The sequence below is a fragment of the Solanum verrucosum genome, unplaced genomic scaffold (assembly GCF_900185275.1).
Source record: "Solanum verrucosum unplaced genomic scaffold, falcon-dt-bn FXZP01000229.1, whole genome shotgun sequence".
NCBI lineage: Eukaryota > Viridiplantae > Streptophyta > Magnoliopsida > Solanales > Solanaceae > Solanum > Solanum verrucosum.
Genome location: NW_026020011.1, coordinates 903,700 through 922,505, shown reverse-complemented (window position 1 = coordinate 922,505; position 18,806 = coordinate 903,700). Strand labels below are relative to the sequence as shown.

The window sequence follows — 18,806 nt, the reverse complement described above, 5'->3', positions numbered from 1 at the left end:
CTCTGAAATTTGGGTCAAATGTCTTGGAGGTTTTCTCCCAATCTATAAAGAGTTAGGGGGCCCACAAGCTATCGAATCGAAGGTCTACGAGTCTAGTTTCCAACGCATCAAACCGTTCATTCATACGACTTCAGAATAGAGAGATATTGGCATTTTCGTGGGACTGCGCAAGCAGGCACGTGAGGTGGGGCCCTAGGTCGGTGGAAAGTTGTATATATCTTCTTCTTCGAGTTTTTTCTTCATTTTAAGCTAAATATACAGAGAAAACATAGAAACCCATTTTTAGGATCAAGTGAAATATATATTTTCTCGACGTAAGTCCTTGACGAAAGTTGTTCTACGCGTTGGGCTCATCATCGTGGTATAATTTGTTTTATCGATTGCGTAGCATATCACATTTTAGAGTTGGGACAGCAGGGGTTTGAATATATTTGAAGGTTTTGAGGTGAATTACGAACCTAAGATCGAGGTAAGACCCTTCTTTCATCGACTCTAGCTTTTATAAGCAGCAAATAGCAATTTGCGACGAAAATACATATCTTTTATTGTATTGTCATGGTATCTTTTATTTTATGTGTTGATTATGGTCCTACCTTTTTGTAGTATCGAGGGAGTTATGAGTTAAAGTCTTTAGGCCACGTGAATTTAGCGAAAAAGGTATGTTAAGGCTATTCTCTTCCTATGGCATGTTTCCTTAAAGCTTAGGAGCAATGTAATTGAGTTGTTATCGTTGTTATACTTATAGCTATTATTGTTGATTGTTGGCTGCTCGAGTGCGTATAATCCTCTCTTATTCAGATTCTTATTCAGTAGTAACATTCGTATGTTGGACACGACTTAGAGGCTATTTGTATAGGTTACTTATCACTAAATTGCTCACTTTTAGCTGTTGGATTGTTATTGTTGCCTTTGGGCTATTGTTGTTAGCTGCAGGAATGTGATATATGCCTAGCAGGGTTATGTTCTGCCTACAGGGCTATATGGATGCCTAAAAGGGCTATGAGTTGCCTACGAGGCTATATTGATGCCTAGAAGGGCTATGAGTTGCCTACAGGGATATATATTGACGCCTAAGAGGGTTATGTGCTTCCTACAGGGCCATGTTGTTGCCTAAGAGGGCTATGAGTTGTCTATAAGATATGTTGATGCCTAAGAGGGCTATGTGACTGCCTGCGGGGCTAGGGGACTACCGATAGGGGTATACAAGCTGATTGGCACCTTCCGGGTTTATGGGGCCTGAGTAGGTGGTCTTGTGTGCTGTTTGTACCTACTGAGCTTATGGGGGCTTGGTTAGGTTGTTGTTTTATTATTTTTGATAAATTTAGATTTAGAAGCAGGTCAGTACAATTATCTTATCCTTAATTTATTTATCAGATTATTCCAGTATATCAAGATACCTCATCATAGTCTATTGCCTTTCATACTCTGTACATTATTTTGTACTGACGCCCCATTGCCTTGGGGGCGCTGCATTCATGCATGCAGGTCCTGACAGATGACCGAGTAGACCTCCATATCAGCAGGATTGACTTTTATCCGATTGGTCAGCCCCTTTCCTCCGGAGCTGCCAGAGTTGGGAGGTTTGTTACCTTTTGTTGTATATATTCTCATGGGTAGGCTGGGGCCCTATCCCACCAATCTTTACTACTCTTAGAGGCTTGCAGACTAGTGTGTGGGGTTTATAGCTACGTTATGGCCATGCTGGCCTATGTTGTTGGTTTGCTGAAGCTTGTGAACTGTTTGATTTATTGTACTGATATTTACCTGTTTTTAGTTTTGGTATAGATATCATGGTGGCCTCGACGGCCCAATCAGGACTTCTGTGCTAGTTGGATATTTCTTTATATGAACTCTTGGGAGTAGCTGGTTCTTTTGTAGATCTGTTGACAGGGGCTTTGCCGGCCGAGGGCTTAGTTTTAAGCCGAGATATACTTGTTTGTTTTCTTAATTGCATGCGACTGCCATGCGCTAGTAGCAAATGGTTCAGTAGGGTCGGCTCGGGACTGAGTTTTGGCTTTAGGAGTCAGTTGCGCCCCTTGAGTTTGGGGCGTGACAGTGTTCTTATTCTTTTTTTTAATTACGTAATTTAATTGTGAACTTTAGATGATTAGGTTAACAACACTGTATAAGTATTATTTTGTAATTTTTTATATTATTATATTAGAATTTAGAAGTTTTTAAAAACTTATGAATATTTTATGGGCCAATGGGACCCACATAAAATTGGGCTGGGCCAACTTAGCCTAGTCCATTCAACTTACGTTGAATACTTGTGCAAAATATATAGGAAAAACTACATAAATGAGCAATAAAACTCTAAGGGGTCGTTTGGTAGAGTGTATTGGAGAAAATAATGTTTCCATTAGCTTGTTGTATTATTAGTACCTTGTTTGGTACACTTTTCTAACCTATACATAACTAAAGCTTGTATTAGTAATACACTTTATTGTGTATTGAAAAGTGTATTGCTAATGCCATCTATTTCTATGCAATAGTAATGCAATGGGTTATAATGCATGCATTAACATTATTAAAGACACAATTGCCCTCAAAAACTTTTTTTTACATCCTTTCCACTATATTTGTGATAGTTTTTCTAAAAAAATTATGTAATGCATAATATTTTTAGTACACCAAACCAAACATTGCATAAAAAAATCTCATCATAACTAATGCAAACATAACTAATACAAACAATACTGATGCAATCATTACTAATACACTATACTTTGCATTATTCTTATACACTCGACCAAACGATCCCTAAATAATTACATGTTCATACCCAAAAAATTTAAAATTAAGTAAAAAACATGCCTTTTGTGCTATGTTTATTTTGAAAAATGAACAAGTAATAAATTTTACCAAGTAATAAGTAATAACTAAAATGCACGTTTATATATTATGTCATGCATAAAAATTGTTTAATAATTCAATTTTAAAATAGTAATTCAATTTTAAAATAATGAATGTGCATCATGCGAGCACATCACATATTAATAGTATACCAATATGGGTTGTAGAGTAGTGGTGACTGGCGAGATTGCTTAATCCTTAACCAAATGTTTCGGGTTTAAGTCCTAAATATGGAGAAAATCCTGCTAGGAACATCATCATCGAATGGGCCTAGCAATGTACGATCCGAATTTCACCGGACTCCAATGTAGATTTCAAACACCGAACAAGAAACAAAAAGAATCAATCGAAACTCTAGTATGAGCTTTGACACGGGATAGAAAACCCAAAAAAAAATTAATCATATTATTAGTGTTAGAAATAAAAAAAATAAAATAAAAGGAGGTATTCATAGCCAATAAACAAGCCATACAAATAGGACTCTAATTTCACTTTTCCGGCGACCGAGAATTCGAAAGTAGCCATGTCAATACACGATCAAGCGGCGGCCGCCGTGCTATCACAAATAGCTATGGCGGCGGATGGCGCATTTATTGGCTTAGCCCTAGCTTACGTTGCCGTACGGAGTATTCTCAAGTTCAAAGCCAACTCTTCGGCCCTTCACAAAATCAACGACGCGCCGTCGCTTGGAGTCTCCGATCTCCGTTCATTACTCTCCTCTTCCGACAGTAATGACAACTCTGAAAGTTCAAATCAATCCGACGACGTTAAGCTTGTGATCATTCGCGGTACTGTGGAGGCGAAATCAGCCGTTGAGGGTAACTGGAAGAGCTTGAGAGCTAATATTCTCTCAGCCCATAATTCTGCTGAAAAAGGCGTTATATTGCAACACACCCAAACAGTAATTCTTCTACACTTTTTCGTTTTATTTTAATTTATGTTCAAACCTTCAAAAGGAACATGAACATCAGTGCTAAATTACTCAATTTATCATGCTTTTTAGGCACTTAATATCCTTATTCGAGCTGGAAATTTCGTATTCAACTTGTTTGTGCACATTTAGGATTAGTGTTACGGTTAGAGTTAGTTGATGGTCAATCTAAAATTTGTGAATACTCACTATATTTGATGCATTAGGGCTTTTTTTTGAGACAAAAAGCATTAGGGCTTTTCTAGGCATGTTATACAATGCGGTGATGGTTTTGAATTACAATGCTTGATTTACTAGGATCGCACACTTTGGTTAAACTGCAGGGTTTGCTCTTGTATTTGTAATAATTTATCCTACATTCAGTTAGCTGTTGATGTCAATCGAAAGAAAGAACAATCATGTTTTGCTTAGTCCGTGTCGAAGGAATCCCTAGACATAGTGAGGACATGAGCTAATCTTGACTATAGGATAAGCTGGTGAATAGCACACGGAGGGATGTCTAGGGATGAATTCCTGCTTCGTCTCATGACCCCTTGGTCACAGGCAGGGAGTATGTCTTTAAATACAAATTATTTTTGTAATGAAATGTGTTAAATTAGAGCTAAATGGATTGTGAGGATTCATATAGCTTATCCAAAGTTGTTTGGGATTGATGTGCAGAAGTTGCAGTTGTTACATTGTAAAAATCAACAACTATTAACAGTTTTGAAGGGGAACTACATGTTTTGGATGTTTTATACGTGTGAATATATAGATTAACTGTTACCGAAAGAAAATCAACAGCTATTATCTACTGGTGCTAGACATCCTTCAGTTTTCAAAAAACTCTTTGAACGGTGTACTTTAAACAGAAACCACTTGCTACTTGCTAACCTGGAAATATGATCCACAACCAATTCATTTGCAACCTATGTTTGCCTGGTATTGTTTTGTCAGTTTTTGTGTATTTTTTTTCTAGTGAATTTTGGCAGGATACTGATGTTCGTTTGCCGTCTTATTTTAGTGTATCTATAATGAGTGGAGAGGTTTCTTTTCATGGGCTGGTGATCTGTATTCAATATTTCCAAGAGTCCGGAAGGACCAACAGTCATCCTCTTTGAGAACGGTAATGTGAAAATTTTCCAGCAACACAGGTCTCTTGAATTTTGCTAGTACCTTTAATTTCACCAGTGAAGCACAAAAGAGATATTGAGTCAGTATTGCTAATATTTGTCAATTTTCTTTTTTTGCCATAAATTCTGCTAGGTTATGTGAAAACATTTTGTAGGAAGCTATAATTCTAGAATTTTTAATGCTTTATTTATCTGCTTTGATCATTTCCTTCCACTCTATTTTAACGTTCTCATCTAAGATTTTTATGCTCTCTATTTGGCATCTTTGGAGGTATATCGTACTCGTGTACAAGGTAAGGTTCTGAATAGGAAGAATAACATGCTGAGATGTCCAGACTGGATGTTCCTCAAATGATCACACTTTTAGCACAAACCATCTCAAATTTAAGAAGCAAGGCTTGAGTGGGTGTTTCTTTAATAAATGACTCGTAGTCAGTGGTGGATCTAGGATTTTAAGGTTGTGGGTGCTAGACACAGTGATGGATACAACCTTGACGCTACGGGTTCAACCAAAACCATATATATAAAAATAAATATTAATTCAAATTCATAGTTTAAAAATTATAATGGGGTAAGTGCTCAGTTGCTATACAGTTTTAGTTGGGGAAGAAAATGGTTTAAACGATATCTTCTTCTCTTACTTTGTCTCTGCATAAATGATATCTTCTTCTCTTATCTGGCTTGTGTTTCTGTTGCAAATTTCTCTGCATAAAAGTTTTTCCTACTTGTTATCTTTACATCTAGTTAATACGCTCCATATTTGTAGCTGCTGCTCTTTTGCCTGCTAATACATGTTGTATAGCTCTCTTTGTTTTCATAATATAAGCTTTTGTGCTTCTCTATCTTCGACTCAGGTTCCTTTTGTTCTTGAAACTGGCTCTCTTTGTTTTCATAATATAGGCTCTTGTGCTTCTCTATCTTCGACTCAGGTTCCTTTTGTTCTTGTTGAAACTGGGAAGTGGCCACAACCAGAGTATGTTAATGTAAATATGGATGGCTCAAGGCATCCCCTACCTCTTGTGACAGTTTATCATCACTTGCGGCCTTTACATGCTACGCCTCTCACTTTCCTCCAGGCACTCTTTGGTCATTACTATCCTGTGAGTTGAAAAATATGTTGTGTATATGGGCTTCTTGACCATTTGTGATTGCTTATACAACTTTTAAAGTTTGTCTTTCTTCCTGCAACTCATGTAACATACTGTTTTCTGTCACAAAGGTTGGAGTATTGGATGAAGAAAAAATTCTACCACTTGGAAAAGATATAACCGCTGTTGGTGTTTGCAGTTCAAAAGATGGGATTTTGGAGATCAAATCATGCGAGGACCTACCCTATTTCTTGTAAGGAAGGTTTACAAAGTAGTTCTCTTAATAAATTGATAAAGCATGACACTCTTCTTTCCACGAGACTTTATGATACTTCATTTTCATCTGTCACTAGCTAAACAAGTTGTTCTGCCAAATGAGGTTGACTATTGCCATCCTCATATTCATTAATTTTTCCCCCGAAATTCCCTCAAACCTCTCTGAGATAAATTGTCTTTTTGTTGACTCTAAATGTGAAGTAAGTCTCCTTATCTTATTGGTGAAATTGATTACTTGATATTCAACAGGTCCTCTTAAAGTATGAATCTAATCATGTATAAAAGATATATGAGCTGGGTTAGGAAGGAAGGTTAAGAGAGATCCTATGAAGAAAAATGTTTTTTAGAATTATAAATAATGGTTTAAATGAGCATTACACCATTATTGCGAAGAATACAAGTTTACCTTACTCCAAAAAAATGGTTTAATTGAGAAGCAATGAAAATTCTTGAATCTGACCCCGCGTTAAAGAATATATTAAATGTTTTCTTAAATACCACATCTACATTTCTTATGAGCATTATTATTTGAGCCACAACTTCTATTTAACAGAAACATAACAATCTCTTCTTCTCTTCACTTCTGGTTATAATTATCACAGGCTTTGCGGTGTTACTAGGTCATAGTCATTGGTAGACTATATGACAAAACTAACATGAGTTGGTTCTTATGAGATGGTTTTAAAATTTTAAATGAAGTTTCCTGAGATTTTGACATTTGCGCTCAAACATGATAAGATTTTTTGTCAGTTTCATTATGGAAGAATTACCGTGAGTTTTTGAAACATTTTTGGGTGACACACTCATTGGTAGGTTTGAATAATAGAGTGCAAGTCCTGTCATGGTGATCATCTTGATTCAACTGATACACATGTTGATATACACAGTAAAGTATTTGTCTATCTACAAATTGCACATGTATATATATTTTCTGCCTGGAGCATGTGGTTCTTTTAATATCTAACTTCTAATCATGTGTTTTCTGCATTTTTGATGCTTTATATCTTCAAACATATGTCACATATCTGGTACTTTATATAAGATGATTCCCTTGTTTTAAAATCTTGGTGTTCTTTTGTTTTCCTGATTAGTTTCTTTTGTTGAAATTGTGAGTGTTAATTTTTTACTTTGGTAGGTCTGACATGACGAAGGATCAAATGCTGGTAGACCTTGCCTTCAAAACAAAAGTTCTGATGTGGAGTGGAGTTGTGTTTGGTTCAGTTGCAGTTGGTGTTCTTGGCTATGCTGTTGTGAGGTAAACTGGTTGTGTCTCTCACACACTTGAACTTTTAGCCTTTGTGGATATCATGCCTTCAAGATCTCATTGTTATGCTCTTTTTTCTTCTTTGTCCTTTTCCCCTGTCATGGACTGGAGCTGTGGGGAGGTCTAGGCAGGGACAAAATCCTTAATTATTTCATATCGTATTTTACGATTCTGTTTATCGAGCATAAGTTAGGGTTGTTGGAACCTGCTATTGAGTGGTTACTAGTTAAATAATCACGTCATCCACATCTGTCCCAGAATTGGTGGATTCCTTTCCCTACTTCATCTGCAATTTATTTCGTGGCTACATCAAATGAGTCAACTTATAATAACTATGACGTGAACTTCAAATCCTACTGGGGTAGAGGGCTGGTTGATTGATTTGGATTACAGTTGTTGCCATAGTGTGTATGCAATTATTTGATAGATATTACTTTATGGAACTTGTGTGATGTAGACAAGTGTACTTGCATTCTATTAAATTAAGGGAGTATAGTTTTATCTTTGATGCAATTGAGGTTTGAGTAGGACCATCATCACGTGCCAAAAAGAATAATGCATCTAGCTACCTTAAGCATGAAAGAATCATGATTGGTGCGTATTTCAGATGAGCAGAACCTTGAAATTGGCTTACATATTCTAGACCACAAGACTGAAAACAGAAAAAAAAGGAAGATATGCCAGTTTGAAAGGAAAACAGGGTGAAAAAGTTTATGGCCAAATCTTCTTTGTCAAGTTTTAAAGTTCTCTTTGTTTCATATATTTGCAAAAACATGTTTTACTCTTTTCTCTTCTTTCTCTTCTTTCAAATCTTTGAATTTGTTTTTCAAGTTTTTTGGCCAAAAATATGTTGATTGCTCTCTTTGGAAATTTGTCAATGGCTATTGATTTACACGGTGCCTCTCTTGTGTTTATGTTGCACGTCTCATCCTGATGAAAAAGGTTGGGTTGAAGGTTTGTCCAAATCCTCGTGTGAATAGTTCTTCTGCCTGTTTAGTTATTTTTATGGGGCTAATCTCCGAAATTATACAGCAAGCACCTTCTTTTGCTGGTCCAAACTCTCTCTTAATCATACAACATGGCAGTAGTTATGGTTCCTTATGGTGTTTAAAGCTTTAACTTCCGTTGCTTATACCAGCTCGAACAATCCACTACGGGCTGGAAAAAGCATAGACTTTGCTCAGGATGAGCATAAACTTGTAACTCTAGTTGTGCTGCCTAAAAATTCCTTAACCTCCTACATGGCATGAATAAAAAAGCTAAATGAAACTTGTTTATCAGCAGCATTGTTATCAGTATTTACTCTAGTGGTCGCATTTTCTCATTGGTATTTATTTGTTTTAGGAACTGGAATCGATGGAAGCAGTGGAGACACCAGAGGCAGGCCCAGCAACAAAGGGATTCTGCAAGCAATGACGATGATTTGCAGGTTAGTCCTGATGACGAAACTGGAGACGTTCCTGATGGTCAGTTGTGTGTGATATGCCTTATGAGGAGGAAGCGCTCAGCATTTGTTCCGTGTGGACACCTGGTATGTTGCCAGCGCTGTGCCTTGTCAGTTGAACGTGATTTAGCACCCAAGTGTCCTTTATGTAGGCAGACAATTCATAGTTCTGTAAGGATATATGATTCTTGAGGAGCAAATAGTTATGAGTTATTTTGAGTACTAGCTCATGCTGGGAAGGTGGTTGTGCATTTGTAAAGCATGCGATGAAAACTACATTGGACCGTCTCATGTGAGGATGGTGGTTAATGGAGTGATGGTGGTGGATGTGCCGAGGGGATTAGATTCTAGAATCTAACATGCATGTTGTTTGCGTCTGTACATACATTTTTTGCTGATTAATTGTTGTACCCTTAAACACAATATTCATTACAATGCTAGGGAGTCATTTTGCTAAAAAAGCTTGAGTTCTAAACACTCAGTTATTTCATCAAAACACAAAATTATTACACATCTATATTCTTATAGGTACATGACCACCTTGCCTAGAATCAAATTCTCAAGGAATTTGACAATTTTTTGACTTGTTGCCTCTGCAAATGCACTATCTGAACCTGTGTCAAAGCACAGCTAATGAAGATACTTCCAGACACTAGATTTACCACTAGACTTTTGACTCGGTTCATGCTTAAAAGCCTTGTGCATCTCATGTGTTGGGATCTATCTTCCATAATGAACAAAATGAAACAGGATCTCCTTTCCACCACAGTCCAACACAGCCATCCTTCTCATCAACTCTCATCTCCCAGTTGTTGTCATACTTCTTCAACAATGCACGAGCTCTATCAATGGCATCGTCTCCAAACATCTTACATACGAAACCAACAGTCCTCATTCTTTCACACCATTTCTCCTTTGTCTCATTCATCTCTCCCATGTTTGTCAAAGCCTTTGCTGCTTCTCCTTCCATCATCCTCCTTCCATCGTTCTCACGTCCTTTGTATGCTACACTGGTGGAGTCCAAGAACTTCCACAAGTACTCCACTCGCCTTGAGAATCTTGTTGTGAAGTCCCCGCAACTGTTGCAGCTGCAATCCATGTTGTTTTCACTCAAAACCAGTCCTTTTGGCTCCAAACTCTTTAGTCTTTTCAACAACTCTGTCCTCTCGTCTGGATTGTTGTGTTTCAAGTTATGGAGTCTGAACTGTGCACAAATAACCAAGATTTCATCTGGGGATGAATTTATCACTTGGGAATCAAGATTCTGAAGTGGGTAATTCTCCAGTCTGTTGATTTGTAGATTGATGTTAATAGCCTTGGCAAAGGCAAGGAGCTGCACTGAAAAGTTGTAAACACCTGGACCAACTACAAATGGACTATTTCTTTGTTGATCACCTTCTATGGTAGGTGTTATTACTGTTAGACGAACCAATGGTGGCGGACCTCCTTCTCGATGGGTCAACTCCTCAAGCAATGTTGGCCATTGGACACCATGAGAGACTCCAATATCAAGAATGTGTAGGTTCTGGGATGAATCATGTTTCCCAAGAATTTGGAGTATTGAGGAGTTTGCAATGCTATTGGGTATGCGGAAACAGGGACTGATCTCATTGAAGTTGATCAGTGAGTTCTTGAAGAACTTTGGATTTGTTGAAGCAAAAGTAGCAACAACACCAGCAGAAGCAGAAGATAGTGAAGTTGGGCATGGAGTAGAAAGATAATACATTAGCGCCTGGAGTCCACGAGCAGCCAACCGATGGTTGGCATCTCCGTTTAGTGAGGAGAGCTCGTGCAGAACGTACAACAAGTGCTGCACACGGTTCAGATTTCCTGCAGTAATTGCAGCAGCACAAGGGTTAAGTAACTGCTCTGCCCATCTTCCTTCTCTGTTGTTACCATTATTTCCTGTGGACTTGTGTGTTGCTTTCTTGTGTCCTGTTGATCTTCTTTTATCTGCATCATTGATCCGACGGTTCTGATTCTTCCGGGACGCCTTGGGATTGTAACCAGAATCATTCCCTTTCCTTTTCTTGGATGAATCCAATGGCGAAGGGTGACTTGAAATGACCGGCTCCAAAGAGACAGTGCTCGCGGCTGTGACAGGGAAGCTAGTGTCGAAGAACGTTAAACTGTTATTGATATGTATTTCTTGGTTTATACTCTCACTAGGAGCCCACCACGAGTCCTCGTAAATATCATCGAGGCTATATGACTCATCGAGTAAATCATCGATGCTATATGACTCATCGAGTAACGACGGAAAATATGATAAGGGACTATCCAGCCACTCTGAGATGGGATCAGAAGTAGGTTCATCAATGTTCATTGTATCACAGATTGAGGAAGAAGGGTGGTGGGGAAGGATGGCTTGATGTTGGTGTTTGATCATTGACTTAATAGAAACTATATGCAAAGATGGGATATGATATTTTTCTTAATTGTTATAGTGGCTCAAGTTTCAAAGTGCTAAAGCTATAATAGTTCAAAATGGAATCAAAAGGGATTTTGCTTTGGGAAGAGACACAGCATGGCATATTTAAAGGGCAAAAGTGTACTGTTGTTTTGGAAGTTATGGTGTTTCATTGGGATTCCTTTAGAGTATGATAGCCTAATCATTGACACTAAGTGAACGTTTGGACATGCCATTTAATTTCGCAATTTGAAATTATGAGATGAAATCAATGTTTGGACAGATGAAATCTCAAAATTTTCAGAAAGCTTGATTTGAGAATTTTATATCACGATTTCACATTTTTCAAATATCAATTTATGTTTACCAATCATTTATTTCATATGTAAACAAAATTTATAGTTGATATTATTACTCTTACCAACCTTTAAAGTTTAAACAATTTATATCAGTTATAACCATTACTCTCGACAATTTTACTCTTATCAACCTTTAAAGCATTTATATTGAGAAATGCATGCTCAATGTGACAAGATTGTTTGTACTATGTGGAAGGACATGTTCAATTTTACTTTTTTATTGAACAAAATTTCAACTAATAAATGTTGTCTTTTTAGAATAACTTTGTGATAATGTATCATATTTTTGTTATGAACTTTTGCTTATTTGATAAGATTGTATAAAGGATTGAGACAATTGACATAGTTTTCTCAACTTATGGGGTTTTATGTTTATGAGCAAAAAATACAACTTAAAAATTCAAATTTCATCATTTACTTTAGAAAAATAAGTTCTTTAAAAATAAAAGAAAATGACTTTCCTAATGGAACCAAGGAAAACAAGTTGCATAAGTAGAATTTCAAGTTTATTGTCTCCTTATCACCCATCTATTTCCCGAACCCCCACTCCTTGATCATCCCATCCCCACCCCACCCCCTTGAACCTTCACTTTTCATTCCATTTCGGTTCCATAATATTTTGCTACATAAAATATAAATGCACTTGGAATAATATTTTCCTGCTAATTTACCAAACACTAAAAAATAAGTAAAAAATTTTCAAAAAGTTATTTTACCTGAAAATATTTTTCTTCATACCAAACACACCTCTTATTTATTTTCTTGTAAACAGTAAGTAAACAAAGGGTTATTATTTCAAGAACATTTGTTTAGTATATTTAGATAAACGCTATAAAAACGAAGTGAATGTAGGATAGTTGGGGGTGCGGGGTGAAGGGTCAGTGGAGATGTGGAGTGTTCGGGTGTAGAGAGACCATTAACGTAGAATGACACTTATTGAACTGATTTTTTTTCTATTTTTATAAAGGAATTCAACTTTTTCGACTTTTAATGAACTTTTTTTTTTTTGAGAAAATATTTTGAAAAATTAATACCACACACATCCTTAGGGTCATTCGATAGCTAGTTTAGATATAAGTTATGTAGGTATTATATTTTGCATACGTAAAATTACTATGTTTGGTAGCTGATTAGGAGGTAAATTATTCATGTATAAGATATATACGTTATTTGATTTGCAATTTAGAAATTCGCATAACTAATACATACATAAGTTATGAAGAATTTATATATTATTTTATACATAATATAATACTATAAAATGACTAATATATAAATAATTGATCCTTATATAATTAATTTTTACATAAATAATATATAAATTCACTCATAATTAATTCTTACGTTACCAACATCTACACTACCAAAAGACCCTAAATCTTTTGTGATTTGCTTCTCTGATTGACTTATTCTGTGGAGGTGTCACAGATGTTGGAGTTTTACAACACTTTTTTCTTTCAAGAACTTGGGATTGTGAAAGGTTTTGAGGTTCAAATTTCAATAAGATGATGTCAATCTCTTTTTCTATAAAAAATTATTTTTCACTCAGTGTTGGATATTTAAATTAAAATTTGACTATTTTAAATTTATATCGAGTAGGACTTTATTTGGGGTGAAGTATTCTTTATCAAAAAAAATAAAATTATATTCAAAATTTGAATTTGAAACCTTTAGTTAAGAAACGAATAACCTCATCCACTGCACCATATTATTTGATTGTAGAAGACGGCAATCTCTTCATTGTGATTAAAATAATTTTGAGTTTTTGTCTGATGAGTGTCTTCATCTTATAGGTAATTACATGATGCATTTGGGCACTTTCGAAGAACCCAATTGACAAACAAACGAACTAGTAGTTGTCAATTCCGATTTGGTCTATGTTGAAAAAAAAAAAAGATCAAATTTCACAAAAATAGAGTATGGAAAAAATAGAGTGTATATATATTTTATTCTTATATGAGAGGTAGAGAGTCTTATTTTTGATAAATCCTCGATGAATTTATATTTTTTATCCTATAAAAATAAACTCGATACAATTTCATACCTTAATTTTATCTTAGAGGTAGAAAGTCTATTACTTATAGATCTTCAATCGGTAATAAAAATATACTCGATGTAATTTAACAAAGTGAAATCTGAGGATGATAGAGTGTATACAGATCTTACTCTTATCTTAGAGATAGAAAATCTATTTTTGATACTCTCAATCGGTCTATGCTTGCTTTATAAAGACATACCTGGTGTCATTTCATAAAATGTTATCTGAAAATAATACTGTATACATATATGTTACTCTTACTTTATAGGTAGAGAATCTATTTTTTTTTATAGATGCTTGACTAATTTATGTTTTTTGTTTGTTGGATCAATGCCAACTTGACTTGCTCCCTCCCATCAATTTATGTGAAGGTATTTGATTGGGTATAAAATAGATTAAGAACAAAATGAAGACTTTTAAAATTTTGGTCCAAAATAAAGCATAAATATTTGTGACTAAATCATCTCATTTAAGTAACATAGGAAGTTTAAGGTCAAAATATTAGAACTAAATAAAAAATGTGTCATTTTATTTAGACTAATTTTTTAAAATTAAATTAATTTAGACAGTAATAAATAGGAAAAAGTACATAGTATGCAAATCTGTGATATGTATTTATTAAATATAACTATAGTTTAAAAAAATTACAGTTCATAGTTATAGTTATAATTATATAGCAAATTTATCTCTTCCTCTTTTCTCTCTTTCTACCCTTTCTCGCTCGCCTCTATCTTCATCTCTCTGTATTTTCAGCCTAATGCGACGTTGTAGATTGCAATAGAAGGTGTATTTTGCTTTGTGTGTGTTTATCAATTGTATTCTGTCAAAAATAGGTGAGACATGGTTGAAACCTTTCTTATTCCTCTTCTCCTCTTTGATTTCATACTTAGACTCTCACTATGCAGAAAGGGATGCAATATTCATATAATATGTATCAATCACAGGGGTGGATCTACAACTAAGTAAGGGTGGTTAGTCAAACACCTTTCACAGAAAAATTAAACTGTATAAAATTTTCTTTAATATCCGAATATATTAAAAAATGAACACTCTTATATACAACAGAAGTTGTTTTTCAGACGGTAAGCATAATCATTTAAATCATTGAGGTCTTGGATTCGATCCTTGCTTGTTATGTTTTAACACAATTTTTTTAAAAAAAAAAAAATACCCACCCATGTATCTCTATGTTTCTAGGCTCTTGCCTTAAACTTCTACTACACTTAATTCAATGAATTGATTAACCTAATAATTAAGATTTTTTTTTATATATATTTTCAATCAATATTAAATGAATCATTAGGTATAACACATTCTCAAGAAATTATTTTTAAAGATAATTATTAAAATTAAAGATTAGTTTTCTTTATTATTCTTTTGATTATTTCTAAACCATCTTTTAGAAAATATAAAATAGTAAAGAATCTTATTAAAAGAAAAGGGTAAGTATGAAAAAAAATAGTTCTAACAATTCTCTTGGACTTTGAAAAATTCAATTACTTTGAAAAAAAATTCAACAATTCATTTAACATGAACTAGAGGAAGTCTATTCAACTAGTTGCTAACATTGTTTTTGTTGACTTTTCTCCGTTAGTTTGATTTATACCATTGATAATTTTATAATTTTAAATTTTCATATGATTTAGTTATTAAATAATATGTAATTTAATTTTTAAATTTGGATGATGCACTCACTCATCAGTAAAAAAATTGTGCACCCACTCCGCTAAAAAATAATTATTCACTCTTTTAAAGTTTAAACACCCTTGACGAAATTTTTAGCTCCGTCACTAATCAATCGTACTCTAAAAGAGTATACAACACATGATACAGAGCCAATAGTACACAAAGAACAAATACACTTGACAAAATTGTATTCATTAATATAAATTATATTCATTGATACAATCTGATACAATTTAATATAATTGTATTCAATGATATAATCTTATTCATTGATAAACCTCGTATTTGTTAATATACTTGATATAATTATATTTTTCCCTCTGTCCCATTTTATATGAGGTACTTTGACTCGGCACGAAGTTTAAGAAAGAAAGGAAGACTTTTAAAACTTGTGGTCCAAAATGAATGATAGAAATTTGTGTGGCTGTAAATCATTTCATTAAGGGTAAAATAGACATTTTATAGCTAAATTGTTACTTAAAATAGAAATGTGTCATTCTTTTTGGGACTGACTAAAAAGAAAAGTAAGTCATATAAATTGAGCCAGAGGGAGTAATACAAATCAATTGTATTAAGTATATTCGTGATATTACCTGATACAATTTTTTATCTCGTCTCTCTATTCAAATCTCTTTCATTTCTCTCCTCTCTTTTCAATCTCACTTGCTTCTCTCCTTGATTCTGCAACTTGGACACCAATCATTGCATGTAGGATCCAAAAACAATACTGTGCATTACATGTCCAATTATATGCCTGATTTTATTTTTTTAATTGCACGTTGTTCTATTCAAAGGTAAAAAAAAACTTCTTTAAAAAGTGACCGACAGATGCAATCTATGTCAATTCATGATTGGACATATTTTAGGATAAGGTTAAGCATATTCCTATCGTATGAAAAATGACTCACAAAATTGTTTCGATTTATTTTTACTTATTCAATATAATTAAATTTGATATATGTGACTATAAGGAGTAATAAGTAATTTTATCTTATCACTTTTTGAATATAATTAGTTTAGTGTATTGAAAAGTAACTATAGTTATTTAATAAAAACAAGTAAATTATCTTTTAGTTTTCTAAATTGGAGAAAGAAAAATGAATGTATTTTTTTAATCTAATGAATAAGTAAAGGTGAACGAAAAGAATTTTTTTCATCCATTTTTTTATTCAAGAATACTCTAAAAATTAACATCCTAAATTTGATGATTTTTTCTCTTTTTAAAAAAATTATTATATAGTGTATTATGATTGATTATATATTATTATTTAATGTAAAAATTAAATCCATCAATTTCTTTAATACATATTCACATAATATTTTGATACTACACTTGCGAATCGTGATTCATGAAGGTGTCAGGGCTGAAAAAGAGTTTGCTAAGAATGGAATAATTACAAATTCCACCTCATCTGATAATGCTGAGTTTCATTATAATAATTCAATATAAATTAAAGTTCATGAAAAAAATATCAATAAGAAAGAAATGGTATATATGTTGTTTTTTTTCGTATGTTGTTTATTATATTTTGATTATCATATTATTTGTTGTTGTTGTTATAATTATATTTTTTATACTTTATATTATTTTTTTGTTAACTGCTATGTTTTTTTTATTGTTTTATTTTTCGTTTATTTGGATTTGATAACTGTTAGGACTTAGAAGGTAAGTTATTCATAAATAAAATTAATATGATATTATGATTTGCATTTTTAAAACCAACATAATCAATACACGTATAAATTATGAAAAAAATTATATATTATTTTTTCCAGAAACAAAATGTGGAATAACTAATACAAGACTGATTAATAATCCCTCAGGGTGTGTTTGGTATGAAGGAAAACATTTTCCGAAAAATGTTTTTCAATTTTCTCATGTTTGGTTGGATAAAATGTTTTCCAAATCAACTCATTTTCCTCAAATTAAAGGAAAATGACTTCCCTTCAAAACTTAAGGAAAACATTTTCCAAAACTTTCTTCCAACTTCATATTACAATTTTTTTGTTGAAAAAATCAAATTTTTTTGTTGAACAAATAAATCTAAAGCTTATTTTTAAAAAACATTTTTCAATTTCAATTTTTTTATTTTTTTACCCACCCTCACCCCGACAACCCCCCACCCCGCAAAAAATAATAATTTAATGTTTGTTTTTGAAAAATATTGTCAATTTCACAATTTTATTTTCACCCCATCCCTACCCTCGACCCTCCGCCCCCACCCCCCACCCCCCACCCCCCACCCCCAAAAAAAATAAAATTAAAGTTTGTTTTATAAAAATTTACTTTCAAATTCAAAATTTTATTTTTCACCCCCCCCACCCCACCTCTCCCGCCCCCCCCCCCCCAAGCCAACCCCACTGCCATCCCTGCCCCTCCCCTCCAAAAAAAAAATTAAAGTTTTTTTTTAAAAAATATTTTCAATTTCAATTTTTTTTATTTTTTCACCTCCACCCCTACCCCAACCCCCCCTCCCCGGCCAGCCCCGCTACCACCCACCCTCCCACCAAAAAAAAATAAAAAATTAAAGTTTGTTTTTAAAAATATTTCCAATTTCAATTTTTATTTTTTCACCCCACGCCACCCCCCCCCCCCCGGGTCAACCCCACTACCAGCCCCCACCCTCCCAAAAAAATAAAAAAAAATTAAAGTTTGTTTTAAAAAAAATATTTTCAATTTCAATTTTTTTATTTTCACTCCCTACCCAGACCCCCCCCCCCCGGCCGCCCCGCTACCATTCCCCCCTCCGCGCGGCGCGCCAGCACCACCCCTTCCCCCCAAAAAAATTAAGTTTATTTTTAAAAAATATTTTCAATTTCAATTCAAAAATTATTTTCTACTCTCTAGTAAAAAAAAAGAGATATTTTCTCAAAAATAATTTTCATTAATAAATCAAACACTAAAAAATATTTTCTACTCATCAACCAAACATGAGAAAATAAGTCAAAAGTCTACTTATTTTCCAGGAAAACATTTTCTAAAACAACATTTTCCATGGAAAGCATTTTCCTTCCTACCAAACACACCCCATATAAATTTTTCTACTCTCTATGCATATATATATAATCGACACGTAGTCTAGTTGTTTTACAGCGTGTCTAACAAAATTGCTTATTAGCCATAAAATAATGAGAGGATAATTATTTTGTGCACAAACAATACATAAGAGAATATTTGTCTCTACCATGCATAATATTTGTCTTTTTCCAATTTAATTAAGACAACTACTTCTTATCAATCATAATATTTATTAAATTGAAATATCTTAGATTGCAAAAAACTGTAGGAGATGTGACTATATATATTATTTTCAGAGTCGTCTCAATAAGTTAAAGGGTTTA

The 18,806-nt window shown here is 33.9% G+C and overlaps 2 protein-coding genes across 2 annotated transcripts; one reads left to right on the top strand and one right to left on the bottom strand.

Annotated features, from left to right (window-relative positions):
- The first annotated feature begins 3,358 nt into the window (after positions 1 to 3,358).
- LOC125820247 (E3 ubiquitin-protein ligase SPL2) lies at positions 3,359 to 9,193 on the top strand. The gene is made up of 6 exons (XM_049499685.1): positions 3,359 to 3,757; positions 4,791 to 4,892; positions 5,829 to 5,999; positions 6,119 to 6,240; positions 7,399 to 7,518; positions 8,872 to 9,193. The coding sequence occupies exons 1-6, from the start codon at positions 3,380 to 3,382 to the stop codon at positions 9,161 to 9,163; spliced, it is 1,185 nt and encodes a 394-aa protein (XP_049355642.1). The 5' UTR covers positions 3,359 to 3,379; the 3' UTR covers positions 9,164 to 9,193.
- Positions 9,194 to 9,629: 436 nt separating this feature from the next.
- Positions 9,630 to 11,564, bottom strand: LOC125820238 (protein NODULATION SIGNALING PATHWAY 1-like). Its single transcript, XM_049499676.1, is given in 2 exon segments — positions 9,630 to 11,396; positions 11,398 to 11,564. Coding segments are annotated over 2 exon segments (1,827 nt in total). The 5' UTR covers positions 11,506 to 11,564; the 3' UTR covers positions 9,630 to 9,677.
- Between the last annotated feature and the right edge of the window lie 7,242 nt (positions 11,565 to 18,806).